Here is a 19,469-nt window from a genome sequence, read left to right as displayed (position 1 = left end):
CACCTCCTCAGGGGCTAAATAAATAGCTTAGTTTCTGTGGGTGTGGAAAAACTAGTAGCTGTCCCTGATGTCTAATCTGAATGTGTCATGGAATAAAACAGCACGCACGCATCCTGATCTCTGGAGATGTCCTGGCCTTGCTAAATGGAGCCTTTTCTCTGGCCATTTCTCAGGTCATTGTTGACTCGTGCCAGGTTTTGCAATCCTGGGAATTCAAACACCGGGCGTGCGAGGCACTTGCGGCGTCTCAAGGCGGCTTTTCGTTGGCTGGCTGTGTTTCCTGGAGAAATTCAAATTCACCTCAACCGATCCTTTCTTGGAAAAATCCACTCCGCCACCCGCTAAAACCATCAGATTTTGCGTCTGGCTGTCAGTTTTGCGTTTCCTGTGCGTTTTGCATTGGTTTCCCTTCGAATGCCCTCTCTGGGAGGTGGTGACCCCCACCCTCCCACCAAAACTGAGCTTGTGAGAAACGGGAGTTTTTCCTCCGCTGCCTTTTCTGGTGTTGACCGTCCAGGACATGGAAGAGAAACAATGGGATTTTTTGGAGTGGGGCGGTATCTTTTATTGGAGGAACAGAAGAAAAAATGTTGGGGGGTGTATTTTGGATTGGAGGGACTGCGTATCCGGCTGGGGCATGGGACCAGCTCCTGGCACGTGCGAGGATGGAGCAATTCCAGCCTAAGCCCAAGGGGACTCCTGGGAGAGACAGGGGGACTACAACTCCCGTGAGCCCCCGGGCTCCCAGGATGCCGCGGGGCCGGAAGCAGAGACGGCGGCTCCGCGTGGCCGGCTTTTCCCGTCAGGCTCTGCGGGAGTGGAGGAACACTACGCTTCCCAGCCTGCCCTTCGCGTGCCGCGTGACCGGAAGCGGGCGCGGGCGCGGACGCGGGAGGTGGTGGCGGCGGCGGCGGCCTGTTAGGGCGGGCGCGGCCATGGGCCGAGCGGGGCGTGTTAGGCCGCGGGCGCGGGCCAGGATGGGAGCGGCCTGCAGAGGAGGCGGAGGCAGAGCGCGGAGGTGGCGCGAGGTAGGAGGCAGCCGCGTCCCAGGGCCCTCGCGGCGGGCGCGGTGTACGGGACCCTGGCCTGAAGGGGGAGGGAAGAGGGGGGAGGGGCCGCAGTGACGTCTGGCTGCCTTTGATGTGGACAAACCGGCTTAAAAATACTTCCTGCGGCTTCTTCCTTCCCGGCCAGCTGGGCTGCCCCGTCCCTGGAGGCAAGCGCTGGTGGGACGTGCCTGGGCGGGCGGGGGTCGCTGTCTCTGCCAGCCGCTTTGGACAGGATGCAGACAGCCCCGCCTGGATGACCGAAAGCACATAGGCCAGGTCGGGGACGTGGCATGGGTTTGCCGCCAGACAGGCATTGCCTCTTAGCAGCTCCCTCTCATCTTGCCAGTGGCGCAGACCCTGGGGCTGAAGGCTGGTGAGGTAAAAACATGCTCCTGAAGAGAGACTTCCGTGCGTGACTCGTCATGGGGATGGGGAGGGAGAAGGGGCTGCTGTCTGCATGATGCTTCTCCTCATCCAGTTTCACAGATTTCATAGACTATATATTTCAGAGATGTTAGGGCTGGAAGGGACCTCAGGAGATCATGCCCCTGGGGCAAGGCGGCTGGACTCGATGAAGTCAGCTGGGGTCAAAGGATCCCAATGAGATAAATATCCAAATGTTTCTTAAAGGAGCCCAGAGTAGGTGCTTGCACCACCTCCGTGTTGGTGGGGAGTCTATTCCAGACCTCAGGGGCTCAGACAGTAAAGAAGTTTTTCCTTGTGTCCAGCTTGAAACGATCGCAGAGGAGTTTGTGACCGTTGGTCTTTGTCATCCCTTGGGGTGCTCTGGTGAGCAGGCATTCCCCCAGATCCTGGTGCACACCCATGATGTACTTATAGACAGCCACTAAGTCTCCTCTGAGCCTGCACTTTTCTAGGCTGAAGAGTCCCATGGCTCTCAGCCTGTCCTGTTTTCTTGCCCTCTGACCATGTGTCGGCGTTTCTCTCAGGGGGGTGCACTGGCAATCTAAGGGGGTGCGCGTGCTCCTGCATGCACCCCCTACGCGTTGCCATTGTCTGAGACAAATGGTCTGAAAAGCCATTTCTAACGGCAGCTTGCACTCAGCGTGTAGTTGGATTTAGCTTTACTAGAAAATGGTAAGGGTTGTGGAACAAATGACAAAGCTGTAAGGGAAGTGCAGAGTGCCTGAGCGAGGGACTAGCATGAGAGGGGTGGGGGGGAGCACAGCAAGGTTACGTAATAGTGTTGGCCCTCTAAGCCCAGGGTTGGGGGAAGGGGAGGGAGGCGGTTGCGATACTGAGAGAGAAAGAGGATGGATGCAAACAGACCCGTACAAAAGTCCTCAGTGGTAGAGGGTGCAAGTTACACAAAGAAGTTATTAAGTCCATACTTGATCGAAGCTGAGACCTGGCCTCTCTCTTTCTGCCAGGTTTGAAAGTGCTCCACTCAGGCTGTAGTTATCTTGATCTCTGCTTTACAGAGCTGGGAGCAGAGGTGCAGAGACAGGGAGAAGCAACTTGGCCTGATGATACTCTGCAGGGTAGCTGTGGAGATGGAAAGAGAACCCAGAGGTCCTGCTCTGCCTGCTAACCTGCATTGGCTGTCAAAATGACTGCCAGCTGAAGTTGAAGCTAATTTTCTTTTCTATGATGCACCACAGTGAGTCCTGAGACCACTGCCTGAAATACTTTTTATATGACCCATCTCTGCATCCGGCAACACTTTGTGTCTGGAATTGTTTTCATTTCTCTTCATTGTCCCCCTCTTCTCTTTACGTGCCTCCTGGGGACAGACTTGATCTGTCAGACATGTTTTGTCAATGTATGTCTATTGGCAGAGTACCCAAAACTAGTTACATATAATTTACTAGATTTCAGAGTGCTCCACCTTCAGCAATCATAGGATTTCTATGTTAAAGAGAAATTCAGTATGAAAACTATAAAAGATTAAGCATTTGGGCCCTCACTGGTGTAATCCAGGCTGTGGGACCCCTCTAACTCCAGCAGGCATTTGCTTCTTGCAGTTACCGCTCCAGCGGAGGAGAGTGAGTTGGTTGACCCTACTAAGTAAACAGGGCTTGCTCAGAAGGAGCAGGATCAGATTGCCTGGCAGCTGTATGATTCAACATGTTCTCTAGAGTGTCCTTTAGACCCATAAACTTGCTAGTCCTGTAATTTAAATAAACAAAATATGAATTAGGGCGGTATTCCATTTCAGAGTGGTCTTGTCAGTTCTCAGGAGTTGAGTTGGTATCAGCTAGGTCAACAGCTGAAGGGAAAAACCCACAGCAACTGCAAGTATTCCAGATAAAGGGTATTGATAATTGAACTGGGGATTTCTTTCCCTCTGTCTGTTTAAAAAAGCAAACAAACAGTGTGTAAAATTTATAAGGGTATTAGTGCTGTGCTATTGGCCAGAGTTAGTGCAAGTTATCTATACTAATCTTTCCCTGTAACATTACCTTGATACAAGATTCCTCTTAGACAGCACCTGTCCTGAATCCCAAAAGTGGTTTGTGTTTTGTTTAGTCAAGTGGTTCCCATTTACTGCAGATAGGCTGAAGACTGTTTTAGTAACTTGTAAAATGCTGTGGGGAATCCTTTTGGATTAAAGATGGTGAATAAATGTGATATTTTATAACTTACTGGTCATGTGAGTGTACTATGCATATATTCAGTGTTTAATTGTCTATCTGCATAGGTGCTTGGACTTCTGAAGTGCTTGGCTAGTTTCCAGTTAATAAAAAAATATGGAACTGGAGAGGATGAACCCAGGTCCTGCAGATGAAGACCAAAAGGAAGAAAAGGATGAAAGAAACTGTCAAGCCTGCATTAAATGTGATAGAATCCATAAAACCATTTCCAAATGGATGCTTCCTGAGAATGCCAGAGCAACCTACTTGGAAAGAGCAAACTGTATCCCTCCTCCCTTGTTCATCATCTCCATTAGCATTGCAGAGGTAGGACTCCTTTATCTGGTAATATTAAAGCATCTCCCCTTGTTTTTCATCTAGCACTTAATTTAGTTGAAGTAATGGAATTAGAATTTACTACCATTGAGTTCATTTTAGCAAGGCAGGTTTTTTCTTTTATCTTCTCAACTTTGAAATTCGCATCTGACTAACAAAATGTAGAACTTGGTTGCCCATTACTTGCTGGTAATATTTATTGCATTTTTTCAGCCATTGCCCATACAAAGTTGTATATCATTTTAACATCCTTTTTTTCATTTTCTCACTGGTGAAGCAAACTTTGAACTGTCAGACTGAAATTTGCCGTACGTTACCTCCGTATCAAGGAAATATGGAGGAGACTGGTTATAATGTCAAAAGGTGGAAGAAATTAATAAACACTTCTTTCTTGCAGCTGGCTGTTTTCATTTATTATGCTGTTTGGAAGCCTCAGAAACAATGGATCACTCTGGATGAAGGGATCTTGAACAGTCCTTTTATTTATAAACCTAAGAAAAGGGAAGAAGCTTGGAGATTCATTTCTTATATGCTAGTGCATGCAGGGTAAGCAACATTACTGTGTACTCTTGTCTATTTTGCAGATTTAAAACGCAAAGGATTTTGGGTCTGTTAGACGTCTGTACCCTGGGTTTCCCTTGAACATCTCAATTGACATAAACAGTTGTGTTTAATTAGGAAATGGGTATTGGGGAAAAGTGGAAAAGATCTTGCCAGTTAATCAGATCTTGGAAGATGTATTTTTAAGGGCTACCTGGATGTGTCTGCCAGGTGATACTCCCAAGAGCCTGTGGTTTCTGGCTCCATACTGGCGTTCATAATGATACAAGAGTGCTACCTACTGAACTACCAGCCCACTTTCCATCGCAGTAGGGTGTTTTTTATTTTATTTTTATTTTTAAGTTCTGACCTAACCCAAATCCACTTTATCATGTGTGACCACCAGGCTCGAAAGTGGATTAGATAGAAGTAGCATTACTATCACCATGCTGTATGTTAATCCTACCTCTTCTATGAGACCTGGTCTGCATAATGTGGCCCAATTCCACCATTCATGCTGGGTACCTTGGTTTGAACTCAGAGGTCAGTTCAGGCCTTTTGGGCTGCAAATGCATAGTGTAGATTCACCTTCTAAAAAGGAGGGCTTCTGCATTGTGAGTCAGGAGATTTACAGGACTTCTAAAAGCATTAGACCTGTAGTTTGAGACTCATGGCTTTTTTTCTTTTCAGTGTTGAACACATTTTAGGAAATCTTGTCCTGCAACTTATTTTTGGGATCCCATTGGAAATGGTTCACAAAGGGCATCGTGTTGGGCTGGTTTATCTTGCTGGAGTAATTGGAGGTCAGTGTGCCATGGGAAATGGGCTAACTGGTATTTAAATACTGTCTGTATCAAAAAACAAACTTGCTGTTTTCTGGGTGGGAATATCTAAGTTCTAGTTATGGTCCCATGTAAGTTAAATTGACCTAATGAACACTTACTGTGTGTTGATTTATTAGAAAACTGATCCAGTCGCTCACTTGATTCCAGCTGGATATTTCTTTCACCCTTGCAGTTATTTTTCCTTATGGCTTAACACACTCTTCATTCACACAGAAATAGAAACTCCTGCAAAGTACTAGAGGACAGCATTTGTATTCCTGACATCTTTTAAAACAGGCTAATGAATGCTTTGAGAACAGTGAACTACTTATGCTGTTCCATTGGCTAGATTCTACTGTTTATGGACTCAAGAAAATGTAGGCACAGAGAGTGCTTTTGTAAAAGTGCGTGTTGAAGATAGCAACAATACTCAACTGTCAAGTGTTGTCTCTGACGAGAGCAGTCTATTCAAAATGAGGCAGCGCTGTTCCTTTGTTTGCAGAGCAAGACACTGCAAGTTACAAGAAAACGGGTTGTGTATCATCACATTTGTTGATTTGGGGCCTCTTGCTCAAAGGGCCCATTGATGACTAGGGAGGCAGCGTGCCTGACCCTTTATGTTCACAAGCATGCCTTGCCCATCTGCTCCTGCTCGTATTTTCCAAACCTCGGAATTCACCAGGGAGGCTGCTTCTGAGTATCTGTTGTGGCTGTGCTTGGGCAGACTGAGGATTGAGGCCTCAAAAGTGGCTGCAGAGAGGTACCCTCTGTATTTTCACATATATTTATGGATGTGGTCATAAATGGTCAGGCCAATGGCATCCTTGTGGCAGCGCATTACGGCCATAGTGTGGAAATACCTACAGGGATCTTTTCTGATGTTTATTCTGCTTTTTCCAAGTGGTGGAGAAGTAATCTTTGGCACAGTATTCTGGATAGATATGTGCTACCCACTGCTGCCAGGAAAAATGGGCAGACAAGAGGCATGTCCTGGCCTCAAGAACTTGAGTTTTGTCCTGGTACTTGTGAGTGCAGTTTGTCTGTTCTGTTAGTGCAACAGCATAGCCTGAATATCGCCTGTCATTACACAGTTAAATCTAGTCTGAAACTGAACCCACTGACTGCATAAGTGACTGCTACATCATTGGATTTAAGTGGAGATGTATTCACTTCGACAGCTGTGAATTTTAGATTTCTTTTCAATCAAATCTTGGATTCTGTCCTACGTTTCATGAAGAGGGGGAGGAGAGTGCAGAAGGAGGCTTCAAAAAAAGAAAAAGGAATTTTTAATTCTGCTCATCTTCACTCCTGTTTTACATATTTGATTTATCTGACTATACATATTACAGACATCTAACTCCAAAAACCCTTCTTTAAATGTTATGGGTAGAGTTCAGTTGCTGAAATATGAAAACATTCTTGTTCTAGTGTAGAAATAGGACACCAATATTTTGAGATTTTTATAGAAATATAGAATCATAGAAAGGTAGGTTTGAAAGGGACTTTAAGGGGTCACATCTAGTCCAGCCCTCTGCTCAGGCAGCATCATCCTTGACTAAACCATGCCAGACACATATTTGTCTAACCTTTGGAAATTTTCAAAGGATGGAGACTCCACAACCTCTGGTCAGCCTGTTCCAACCACCCTCATAGTGAGGAAGTTCTTCCTAATATCCAATCTAAATTTCTCCTACAGCAATTTGAGACTATTGCTCCTTGTCTTGTCTCCTGTGGCTACAGAGAATCGTTTATTTTCATTTTCTATACAACCAGTCTTCAAATACCTGAAGGGTAGTATAAATTTCCCACTCCAGTCTGCTCTTTAAATTGCATAATCCCAGTTCATTTAGACTTTCCTCATAAGTCATGTTCCCAATGCCTCCGATTTTTGTCTCTCTGCTAGACCCTCATTTGTCCACACCTTTCTTGAAGCATCCCAAAACCAGATCGTAGTTGTTGCAACAATTCAAGTCCTTGTATTAAAATGGGAAAAGAATAAAGTTCAGAATTCAGTCATGAAACTGAAGCTTCCACTGGGAAATATCACCAGAGCTGTGAAGTTGCAAATAGAATGCACTTCTAAATAAATAAATTTTAATAGTATACAGGGATCAAAACCTGTTAGTCTTTAGCAGAGTATGACTTCAATTGCAACAGCAGGGTTCTGCCTTAGGAGTTTAAGATCTTGAGGTGTTCCTTAGTGGACTTTTGTAGATAATTCTTAGAATCCCTCAGTTTGTCTGGTAAGTGAACATTAAGGCAAGGAGACCCTGACAGAAATGGAATCTATAACTTATTGCTAAGGTATCTTCTCTTTTGAGAGGTGTTGCAGCTCATGGTGGTGTCCTTGCCATTTTTCCTGATCTGGCTTATCTCGTTTGGTAAGCATTTTGGCCTTGTCTACATTGGCTCCCCTAACATGGAAGTTGTACTAGTAGTGAGTTACAAATTCTGTTTTTGGGTTAGTGTAGTTATAGCCTTAGCTTTTTGTTCATGTTGCTTCTGTTACTATCTAGTACCTTTTTAAAATACTTGTCTGTTGTGATTTTCAGCTTCCGGTATGGCTGACTGTGATCCTGTCCCACCAAAGTTGGCACAAGGATCCGAATTGTAAAGACAGTTCTATCTTTTCAGGTTCCTTGGCCAGCTCAGTCTTTGATCCCATGCAGGCTCTGGTGGGGGCTTCAGGAGGAGTCTACGCCCTGATGGGAGGCTACTTTATGAACATATTAGTGGTAAGGACATGACCAGTAATGCACAAAAAATATCCATACTTTTAGTACTTAAGCTTTTTTGTTTAAAAAGCTTAAATGATCCCAAAGAAGACTAATTGAGGGAGAACTGCTGTAGAGGTACAGTCTGATGTGAATGTGTTGATTCTGCAAGGTCACACCCAGATCAAAGGTTTATAGATATTTTCCTTTATCGGCAAAGAAAATTAGGGCTAGAGACAGACCTAACATTAGGAGTATTTCAGAAATGGTTAGCTGCCGGAGAGATATACAGCACTTGGATAAGGTTATTTTTAGTAACTCTTCGCTGATTTGTATGGAAGGACACTGTTGCTTTTTTACAGCAAAAGTGAAAGAAGAGAACAACCATGGCCTATTGAATTAAGTTCTAAACTTGTTTGAACTCGGGCATAGCTGTTTCCCTCTGGTTCAAATCCTCCAGCTGTAAAATGAAAATTGTTATACTGGTGTTTGAAAGGTGTTGTAGGAATGTGGAAATGTCTTAGTGCCTTTAGATTGTTGCGCACAGTTTTGTGTCTGTCTCGTTCAATGGATTAATCTTTTTTTTTTTTTCCCCACCCTCCCGTCAAGAACTTCAGAGAAATGATTCCTTTGTTTGGTGTCTTCAGATTGGTCTTCATCGTGTCTATAGGTAATGTTGATGTCATTAATTTGGTCTGTCAGGATAAAGATTGTATATAATAAATACTCTATTAAACTCATGCATAGACACATTTCCACCTGGAGCCCAAAATACCAACTGGTCAGGGACTTACTAATTCCCCTCGCATTTCGCTGGAGATCTGAATTCAATGCAAGTTTCTACCATTTTGGTTAAATTAAAGTATAAATAAATCTGAGTCTTAAACTGTTCTGTGTCTTTGGCACTTCTAAATATTAAATGTATGGCACAAAGAGATGCATGATGCTTTACAAAATACTGATTTGAATAGTTTCCTTCTAGTAGGGCCAGCTTTGGCCAGAATTAGAATCTTGTAATAGACAGGAGTATTTATCCAATCTGCCTCTTTTAAGATGCTGAATTTCACTCAAATTTTGACTTTCAATTCTGAGTGAAGCAGACTCTAGTTTGTATATTAGTTTTCTGGGTACCACCGGAAAGACAGTTCTCTGTTTTAAACCCATTATTTTGGTTTTTGCTCTAAAAAAGCCTGCCAAAACAAATAAACAATCCAAGACGCTCTGTTTTGTTTTCTTAGTTGGAACAGATGTTGGATTTGCTCTCTACAGAAGATTTATAGCCCCTGTGAATGGACCACAAGTAAGTGCATTCTTAAGTAACATAACTTGGAATTATGCAAACCCTAGGAAAGTATACTTAGTGCTACAGCATTAACTACAGACTATCAAGTATTGGAATTTAGTAGAAACAAAACAAATACTGCTAATTAAAACATTGGCATTTTGTTTTCCAGAAGAAACAAATAAGGGTCAAATGGTTATAAACTGCTGCAAGACCGTTTCAGGTTGGACATAAGGAAGAATTTCTTTACTGTCCAAGCCCCCAAGGTCTGGAATAGCCTGCCATCAATGTAGGTGCGTGAACCACCTCTGAACCCTTCAAGAGTAAATTGGATGCTTATCCTGCTGGGATCCTATGACCCCAGGACGTTGACCCCAGCTGAAGGTCCTGCCCTTTGAGCAGGAGGCTGGACTCGATCTTCCAAGGTCCCTTCTAGCTCTAATGTCTGTCTATGAAATCCTCACTAAAGTCTATGAAATCTATGAAAAACAAAGGTAAACTGGTTGAAGGTAAACTTGAGAAATTACAATTCCTCCATCCCACCAGAACTCTGTTTTCCTGGCTTTTGGATACCATCCATCAATTCCCAAGGAATCTAAAGAAATTATTGGATGATGTGAAATAATGTGAAAGCCAGGAAAACTTGAGACATGAGCATATCTAATTCAGTAGTTGTAACGCATCCATTGCTTTGATTTCGTCCAACAAGAGCTTTGACTTGTAGCTGTGCTAATTGTCACAAGGGTGAGTTGAAAACCATAAGTAATTGGTATCATGTATCATATAAGATTGGTTATTTCTAGTTTGAATAGCTGCACTTCAGTTATGGATCGTGAGTGAGTGTAAATCAAAGATCTTGGGTCAGTAGGACTAGCACATTCTGCTAGAGATTCTTGTTTTAGATGGCAGATGGTCATGGCCCACACTGAGTGGCAATACACATCACGCACTTGTAGTTAAAATGATGTGTTTGCTCCAGGATGGATGCATCTCTTGGCAACACCATTAATTCCTTGAATTCATCTGCATTTAACATGCTTGTAAATGGGAAAGCTCTGTTACGATTCATCAACATGGAAGGAATATTGCCAAACCAAACCTGCCTTTTGAACTGCATCTTAAAATGATCTGTTTTGGAATCTCTCCATCATAAATATTGATAAATGTCTCATTTTCTAAGAAGCAATCGCATAATCTTGTTAGAGCCTGGTATCTGGTTGCAAAAACAGTAGGGGGAGCACAAGTTATTCTAACATTTTTTGGCACTTTCCCTTATTGTTGATATGAGTAACAAGGAAGTAAATATAGCAATATACACTTCTGTGGCCATCTAGATGATTGAAAGTGTGTGTTTAGGTGCTACGTTTTTATTTCAGTTCTATCTTGGCATGCTGTTCTTCCTGCCTCTGTGTATTTTCATACTGTGCTCATTACTTTGGTAGCTGAATGTTTTACATGTGTGACTATCCTGATCCTTGTGAATATTTCAGTTTAATATCTGCAGCCATATCACCTTTAACAGTGATCTTTTCTTAACTTGTGAGCTAAATAATGTTAAGCTTGTTCAGACTCTCAACTGAAATTCCTGGGTCCTGTATTCATTGACTTCTGGAGAATTGTTGCACCCCTAGAATTACTGTGCAAGGAACATCCCAGCTTGAGACCAAAGAACCACTGTGCTCAGATATGCCATATTCTGAGTGAGGCATCAAGCCGATCAAAGATGACTGAAACCCTTTTAATAAGAATAGGAAGGTCAATAACCATTTCCTAAGAGATGGAGTTCTTAACTGTAAACAACTTTGTCTCCCAAAACTCATGATTGTATTTATAATTGTAAAACATGATTGCAGCTGTCTCTTGATCCCTGCATCAACTGATATGTAATGTGTTTCTATTTTTCCTGTGAAGAAATATTACATTTAAGCACTTGGTGACCACCAAGTGTCCTCCACATGCCTTAGGGTAAAGTACTATTTATAAGATGTGTTTGCATTCCTAGGGTGAATACTGATCTGTCTCAGTCTTTAAAAGTAATTGAACAGTTTCTTTTTCTTTCCCTTTCCTCCCCAGGTGTCCTTTGTGGCTCACGTTGCAGGCGGCCTGGCTGGGATGTCCATAGGTTACATCATTTTCAGCTGCTTTGATAAGAGCTTTATAAAAGATCCGAGATTTTGGATTTCTATTGTTGCTTATTTGGTCTGTGTTGTGGCTGCTGTATTGTTTAACATCTTTCTTTCACCTGCAAACTAAACCAAACTAATCATGAAAGAATTGTGAAAAGCTTCAGGGAACTGACATAAAAAACTTGTGTCATTTTTATATAACTACAGGAGGACTCTGTAAATGTAGTCTTTTTTTTTTTTAAACAGTTTTTAGATTTTTAAAAAATCACCTTGACAGTGATCCTGTCTTGGAAATGCAGTGTTTTTACTAAAATATACAACTTAAAAAAAAAAAACCAACAACACCCCCCCCGCAATAAAGCCTTTTTTCTATATTATTGCTTTGTATACAATTGAACTAAATAAAATGGTTCTTAGTTGCTTTTAGAGATTTCTTTTCTACTTTGTTATAAACTGAGTTGTCTTTGTGATGTGACTAAATACAAGACAGCAGAGATTACTTTTTCACGTACCAATGTTCTGGTCTCAAAAATAACTTCGTTTCACTGATCGCTATCTTTTTAGAAGCTGGTGTAAGGGTTTACCGCTGTATATTATTTACGTACTTGACTTATATGCTGCCCATACCAACAAAGGCTCAGAGCAGCTTATAGTAAGAGGCAAAATAACTTTTATAAAAGCAGATTGACTGTTAAAACAAAAGCCGCCGCCCACCCCCCCAGCTTAGCTTTGCTTGCTAAATGCCTGCTGAATTAGGAGGGTCTTACAGCATTTCAAGCTTGGGCTCTGGCAGGCCTCAAAGGGGAAGGTGTTCTGGAGTTGAAGGAGTCACTGCTAAAAATGTCTTCTGTGCAGCTGCACTGAGCGGACACTGATATTGGTGCATTGATGGTACTTGCAGGAAGGTGGTCTTTGCTGACTTCAGGGATTGTGATGGGCTGCATAAGGGAAAAGGCCATCCACTAAGTGTGTTGTGTGTAAGGGAAAAATACACGTTGTAGAATAGGGTTTTTCCTTGATCTTACTCACCTTACAACCCAAGCCCCATTAACTTGGCCCGAGCAGTGGGATCCAATGTGCTGTTCCTGCATTCAGTGGCACTCGCTGCAGACAGAGGAAGTTTTTCTGGCAGCTTGTCTTTAAATTTAAAAAGGTTAGGGGGATTATACATAGAGCTATGAAGAGCCTGCCTTTCTGCAGGGTTCCTTGGACTTTCCTCCAAACTGGCAAATAGCTCCTTTTGCAGACAACATAACAATCTACATGGATCATGAAAATGTAACCTAGGGCTGGAAGGAGCTCTTTTGACTCCAGTCCCTTCCTGTTGCACGTACCATGCACCATCTTCACCCATTCACGAACTAAATTTTTTGCATCCTATGTGGATTAGTTGTGTGCCTTGGCTGCTACTTTTGGCAGGCTGTTCCAGTGATTTGGGAGCCCTATGCACTATGTCTGTCTTGAATTATGTAATCCAAGGGCAGAGACTGTCTTCTTTTGATGCCTCTAGGGTGAAAGAGGTTGGTTTATACTGTATTTACTTCTCTCTTATAGGAACCTCCTGGCACTGAAATACTGAGTCTGCTCAGCCTGGCTCTTTGTTCTGTATTTTTTTTGTAACCTTGAGAAGGAAAGGAAAGGGTTGCATGCCATGGTGAAGTCCAGATAGACAGGGTTCTAGGGGCTGGTACCTCAGACTTGATTCATCCACACCAGAAAAACTCGCAGTGATTATATGTTGCAGCTAACAAAACGGCCTGCTTTTAGGAGAAACATACTGAAGCATGAAATGCTCATCATAATAGTCAATATTCTCATGACAATGGAATTACAAGTATTGCTACATAGAGTAAGTTTGAGTCTTTAATTTCCCTGATTAAGAAGTCCAGGATGATACTATTCCAGCTGATGGTTATATCAGTTTAAGTGAGTTAATATTACGCTCAAGAAATCTTTATGTATTGTGGAAGTGAATGTTTCTCTTGCCACCTATCTTTTTTAAAGCAAAACAAAACCAAGTTCCTTGAATTATTGAGTCTGTCCACTCCGCTGCTATAAATATCCTAACTGGGGAGAATTTAGGGACTTAGGTGGATTAATATTCTGTCTTTTTAATTGATATTAAAAGCTTTTGATGAGAAGGAAATGTGTTTAGAAAGGTGTTTTAAATAGCACTTGAAATGGATGATGACATACCTAATGGAAGAAGTCCCTTCCGGTGCTTATGGGCATGACCAATCACACTAGGATAAAGTTTCATTCAACTGTGAAATCGGACATGACCGATTGATTGTTACTTGGTGCCAGGATATCGATTAGCTCTAGAGCTTTCGGCACAGGAAGCTTGTTAATGCTGTACATTGCACTGGTTGTATCGGGAACAATGAATGGACAAGAATAAAACTAAGCAATTGGGCATTGCTAGATGTAGCATGCCATAACTGTCCACTCCAGTGATTTATTTTATTTTTTTAAGGTCTGATTGTATGTTGTTAACAGACAGACTTGTTTAGTGATCTACCACACTGGTGCGCTGGGCTGACCAGCTTTGCTACAAGAAAAGCTTTGCACAAAAGTTTTCTGTCTCCCAACTTTTCCCCAGATACTCTAAAATGTAACATGTCTGGGTTTTTGTAAGACCTTGATGCATCAATTGAAAATGGAAACGCGTTTAGAAATCTGGTGTCCTAAAGTGCATCTTGTCCACAATGTCTTCTAATGTTCTACTTTATTTAAATTGCAAAAAGTTTGCAGAGATACAACGTGTACAGTTTAAAATCCTCTTGCACTGATTGTTGCTTCTATTTATAGCTAATATGTGTGTTTGTCCCAGGGAATTGTTACAAAGAAAAGAAGGAAGAAGAAACCTTTTAAACTCCTGGAGATTTGAGTGTTTTGATTCAGAAAAGGACTGTTTTATTGTAGCAGTTCAACTTTGGTCAGTTAAATTTTTGCTAGAAGCCATTGCATTGTAGATTGATTTTTCCTGCCTCTCCTCCAACTATAAGTTCAGTGTACAAAGCACACATTTAATGCTCCATTTAATGCTGCAGCACTGAAAGAAACACTTTTTGGAAATGATGTGAAATCTCTCATATATGGAAGACAATAGACACTAACTTTATCTTGGATACTGTGGTGGTCTTGCTTGACTTACCTTGGTAAAGGAAAGGTATGTGTTTATTCCTTGTATTTCTTCTATCCAGTTATTTAAAAAGCTGATTGAAAATACATTTTTCCTCTCTCTCAGACTGTTCCATTGTGTAAGGCTTGCTTTGTCAATGTTGCTATGTTCTATCTTCAATCTCCATTTAATTCTTCATGAAACTTCTATCCTGTAAAAAGGAAATTATTTAAATCCTAGCAAAACCAGTTGCTTCCAAAACCATCTTTGTCTGTGTTTAATCTGAGATTCATCTCTATTTTTAATACAGTTGAGCATATTACGTTATACTTGGTGCATATTTTTATTAAAACTGCCAACATAATTGAATTGTTTGATCATTACACATATATTGTAAAACAGCTTTACACTTTTATCAATGCAATGCATAAAATTCAATACATGTTTAAAATACTTCAAATGGTCCTCTGGTTGGATATTTCAGAATATTTCATTGTAAAGCTGAAAGCAGCACAGTGCAAGACTTTTGATTTAATATAAGTTTTTTGACTGTAGTGTCTGATGAATTGCTGTAAAAAAATAAGTTAGTTCCCCCCCCCAAATATTTATTTTTAATAGAAACAGGACGACAGATTTCATTTGGTATTCCATTATGGAATGTGGTATTTACTTCAGATACCAGTATTGCTGATCATAAGAAATTTGCCTGAAACTGGGCTCTCCTTTCAGGATAGTCATCCAGAATACACCAGCAGAATGATGTGTACAAAAGGCACTTTATTATGTTAATCTTAAAAATATATTGCTGTGCCCTCAGTGGTGTAATAAGAATACTGAGGGTCATAAATCTTCACCAAAACGGTCACTGGATCCTGATTTTTCTGATCTCATATACTAGGAACTGGCAGCTTTGATTAAACTTCCACCGCAGCAGTGGTTGCTCATACTTTCTGAAAACATCCCTTCTCCTGATAACTTTCATAGGCAAGTGCAATCCAAACCATAGGAATGCTTTTCTAGCACCGCTGCACGTTTAGAGAATCCATAAAAACAGTGTCCCAGGGTGGCTGTATTTTACAAAACTTGGGGGGTTACTTCCTGGGGGAACTAGAAAAGGCCTAGTGGCATCTACCCTGTTCACAGCTGCCCTCCAGTTTTAGGGACTGGGTCACTCACATTACGGCTTTGACTGCACGACGTACCTTTCACCTATAAGCCGTATTTCATCAAATGATTTTTCAAAGTTATGTGAGAGGCAAGGATTTTTTGAGTGATATCTTCTGAATCCAAAGATAGCTGGTTTGACTAGAAAGAAAACTGGTTTTCTCCTGCAGATGTGCTGATCCTGTTGAAAAGTATAATTAAAAAGCAGCAGCTCCACCTGAAAGGTTATTCCCAGCTGTAGAGCTAATGAGTTTGTGACATATTTCTGACAATCCATTTTAATTGCAAGCTCACTCAGGTGAGGCTCTTGTTAACTCTCAAAGGAACTGTAAAATCAGTGCAGTTTTCCTTTAAATCAGGTGTGCTAAAGTTTAAGAATTTGCACCTTATGCAAAGATTTCTGCTTCTGTGAAACAGCCTCTATAAACTACTATGTGTTAATTGTAACAGATATTTTATCCCAATAATATCAAGTTCTTTTTAATACATAAAACACTGTCAAAAGCCTGCAACTGTGATGCCATTTGATATTTCTCTCTCGTGGCTTTTAGTGCTAAGATGGCAGAGTGACCATGGGAGACTGGAATTTCCTTGGTGGCATTTTGGAGGAAGTCCACATTCATTCCACTATTATCGGAAAGATCTGGTTAACTATCCTATTCATATTTCGAATGCTTGTCCTTGGAGTGGCAGCTGAAGATGTCTGGAATGATGAACAGTCAGAATTCATATGCAATACAGAGCAACCTGGCTGCAGAAATGTTTGCTATGATGAGGCCTTTCCTATCTCTCTTATAAGATACTGGGTCTTGCAAGTTATATTTGTGTCTTCACCTTCTTTGGTATATATGGGCCATGCCTTATACAGACTAAGAGCATTAGAAAAAGAGAGACAAAGGAAAAAGGCACGGGTCAGACTGGAGCTTGAAGGTGTTGAATTAGAAATGACTGAAATTCGAAAAAGACTGGAGAGCGAGCTTCATGAACTGGGCCAAAATAAGCTAAACAAAGCACCTCTAAGAGGCTCCTTGCTTGGCACATATGTGATGCATATTTTTACTAGATCAGCAGTTGAAGTTGGGTTTATGATTGGGCAGTATCTTCTTTATGGTTTTCAGCTCGATCCCCTCTACAAGTGTCACAGAGATCCATGTCCAAATATGGTTGATTGTTTTGTGTCGAGGCCAACAGAGAAGACTGTATTCATATTATTTATGCAGTCGATAGCAACCGTGTCACTCTGTTTAAACATATTGGAAATTATCCACCTTGGATTCAGAAAAGTTAAGGAAGGACTTTTTGGGCAGGATGAGAAAAAGGATGACATTGATGACTTCTATGTAAGTAAATCAAAGGCAAACTCCATAGTACCGCGGTCTTCCATGGGAACCTCTTCAACTCCACAAAAAACACTTCCTTCTGCACTCAGTGATTACACCTTGCTGATGGAAAAGCCTCCTGACACAGCGGTCTGTCCAGTTTTAAATTCACCTTCTGTGTTCCAGTCTATTCAAAACAGCCAGACAGAAAGTAGTGATAATTGCCTCCCAATTGAACAAAAAAATAAACGGTCAGAAGGGATGCAGACTTCTAATGCTGGGAACAGTCAGCCTGGCAAGACTAGCTCAAATGATAATGAAACTTTAATTAAAGTATTTGAGTCAGAAAGCATTTATATTCAGAAACAAGATGAAGAAAAACTTTTCCCCAATGGTACTTTTTGTGGTCGTATAGATGCTGCCAGAGGTATGTGTTCAAACAGTCTTGTTGACCTGCCACCTGGGTGTTCTCTGCAATCTGATATTGCATCCATTGCTTCAACCGATGGCCTGGCCAAGCCAGGTGAAACTCCTTCCTTGTGGAACTTCTCTGCGGTGTTTGCGAGTGTAGGGTCTCCAGCAAATTCTCCCATGGGCAAGAATGGAAAACAACCTAGTTTCAGTGGAAGCAAAGCCCTGCCTGTTTGCAAGATGGACTGCAAAACATCCAGCAGACCAGACACTCCTGATTCTCTGGGCAAGCTGAGCTCGGACTCCAAACAGTACAAGGACTACGATAGTCCTCAGGCTCTCTCTCCCTCTCGGCAAATGTCCTTGGCAAGGAACACCAGCAGCAGGCGTTCTCCTACCGATCTCCAAATCTAAGTGACCGGACAATACTTTCTTTTGTTTTTCAGCTAATATCTCATCAATATATTGCACCAGAAATATGTGAGCCCTGGGGAAATGGGGATGATGTACAGCATAGCATGAGTAATAGCTATTTCTGAGGGTAGTCAGCTGTTCCACCTAGGGAATGAGAAACATAAGAGTGAGCCCTTCTTCAGAAGTTGGGGGGTACTCTTCTAAAGAAGCATGTAACAATTCAATTCAATTCATTATTAAGGATTCTGGCATGGAAGCATGTAACAATTTATTTATTGGTAATAAAAACATGAATTAATGGGGATGTCAGACTAAATTTCACCCCCCTCCATTCCAAAAACAGGATGTGGTAAAGGTCACTGTCACTTGTACCAGCTCCTATTGCAGGAAAATTCTGGAAATTTTGAAATTCAAGTTCTGGGCCTCACTACATACAAAGAATGGATTTTTAACTGGCTGGGTATAAAAAGATAAAGATTAATTATTATTGAAAGCATTTAATTAAGAACTGCAAGGTGAAATTAAGCAAAAGGAAAGGTACAGTCTTGCAGGAAAATCCTGTAATAGGAGTTCATTCTTTTCTCTATACCCCATTAGGAAGTGAGAGAAATCCCAGTATTTCAACTTTTTAAAAAAAATTAACACAAAAAATAAACTGGACAAAGCCCTAGACAAATGAAAGAGTTGTTTTGCTGAGGGATTGGGCGAGAAATTTGGGAAGAGAAGGGAAAAGTTGAGATCTCATGAATGCTTCCACCCTAATTTCTACATTTCTGTGGCCTGAGTCGTATTCAGCCATTGTTTCCACAGGTACAACTGCTGAGAACTTCAGTTAAATTTGGGCCAAACTCCTTATCCCAGACTACTGCCGTTATAGTATGTATTACCTTGTGACAAGCATGGATTATGAATGGCTTGTGAGCTTTTTACTATGCTTTTTCACTTGTTTAGCAATTAAAATGAGTCTTCCAGTGAGATCTGTGATGATTCAAAGGCATTTTAAATACTGCAAAATGATCTGTAATATCCTGAAAATACACTGCACTGGTGAGGTGGCATCAGGTGCAGCAGCCCAGGTTGCTAGCCCTGAACACTTGCTTCAGCTGCCATCTATGAGTGTTACTGTCTTGGGGTTATGGCCCTGGGAGGTGATCTTTTTCCCTTTCAATGAGAAGGATCAAAAATAGCATAAAAAAGGATGCACAACTCCCCCCAAATGTTGCATAAAAAGCGATGCACAAAACCCTGCTGAAATGTTGCAGAAAAAAGATGCACCCCCCCCCGTGCACTGCATAGAGGAATGCACAACCCTCACCAAAACTGCATAAAGAGGGATGTGCAACCCCCCCGGCCAACGGTGCAAAAAGCGATGCACAGCCCCCTCTGAACTGCATAAAAAGGGATGCAACCCCCCCAAACGTTGCATAGATAAGGATGGGCAACCCCCCAACTTGCACAAACCCCAAGCGTTGCATCAAAAGGAATGTGCAACCCCCACGAAAAAAGGTTACATAAAAAAAAATCTCCCCCAAACACTGCATAGAGAAGATATGCACACCCACCCGTCACATG

General features: G+C 41.8%; 2 protein-coding genes across 4 annotated transcripts; both read left to right on the top strand.

Annotated features, from left to right (window-relative positions):
* The first annotated feature begins 871 nt into the window (after window positions 1-871).
* Window positions 872-11,891, top strand: RHBDL2 (rhomboid like 2). 3 transcript variants are annotated; one of them, XM_090057119.1, is made up of 8 exons: window positions 872-1,028; window positions 3,712-3,970; window positions 4,377-4,525; window positions 5,210-5,322; window positions 7,978-8,078; window positions 8,667-8,727; window positions 9,296-9,357; window positions 11,413-11,891. In XM_090057119.1, exons 2-8 carry the CDS (start codon window positions 3,761-3,763, stop codon window positions 11,590-11,592), a joined length of 876 nt encoding a protein of 291 aa, XP_089913245.1. In that variant the 5' UTR covers window positions 872-1,028; window positions 3,712-3,760; the 3' UTR covers window positions 11,593-11,891. The 3 variants fall into 3 exon arrangements, with proteins under 3 accessions (XP_089913245.1, XP_089913247.1, XP_089913246.1); XM_090057121.1 differs by lacking the exon at window positions 11,413-11,891 and adding an exon at window positions 9,512-11,405; XM_090057120.1 differs by lacking the exon at window positions 872-1,028 and adding an exon at window positions 1,232-1,427.
* Window positions 11,892-14,510: 2,619 nt separating this feature from the next.
* GJA9 (gap junction protein alpha 9) lies at window positions 14,511-18,830 on the top strand. The gene is made up of 2 exons (XM_090057118.1): window positions 14,511-14,637; window positions 16,305-18,830. Exon 2 carries the CDS (start codon window positions 16,326-16,328, stop codon window positions 17,895-17,897), a length of 1,572 nt encoding a protein of 523 aa, XP_089913244.1. The 5' UTR covers window positions 14,511-14,637; window positions 16,305-16,325; the 3' UTR covers window positions 17,898-18,830.
* Window positions 18,831-19,469: the final 639 nt, after the last annotated feature.

Source organism: Crocodylus siamensis, chromosome 7, assembly GCF_052110815.1.
Source record: "Crocodylus siamensis isolate JL-2025a chromosome 7, ASM5211081v1, whole genome shotgun sequence".
In the NCBI taxonomy this organism is placed as follows: Eukaryota; Metazoa; Chordata; order Crocodylia; family Crocodylidae; genus Crocodylus; species Crocodylus siamensis.
Note: the sequence above shows the minus strand (reverse complement) of the source record. Positions and strands in the feature narration are given on the sequence as shown.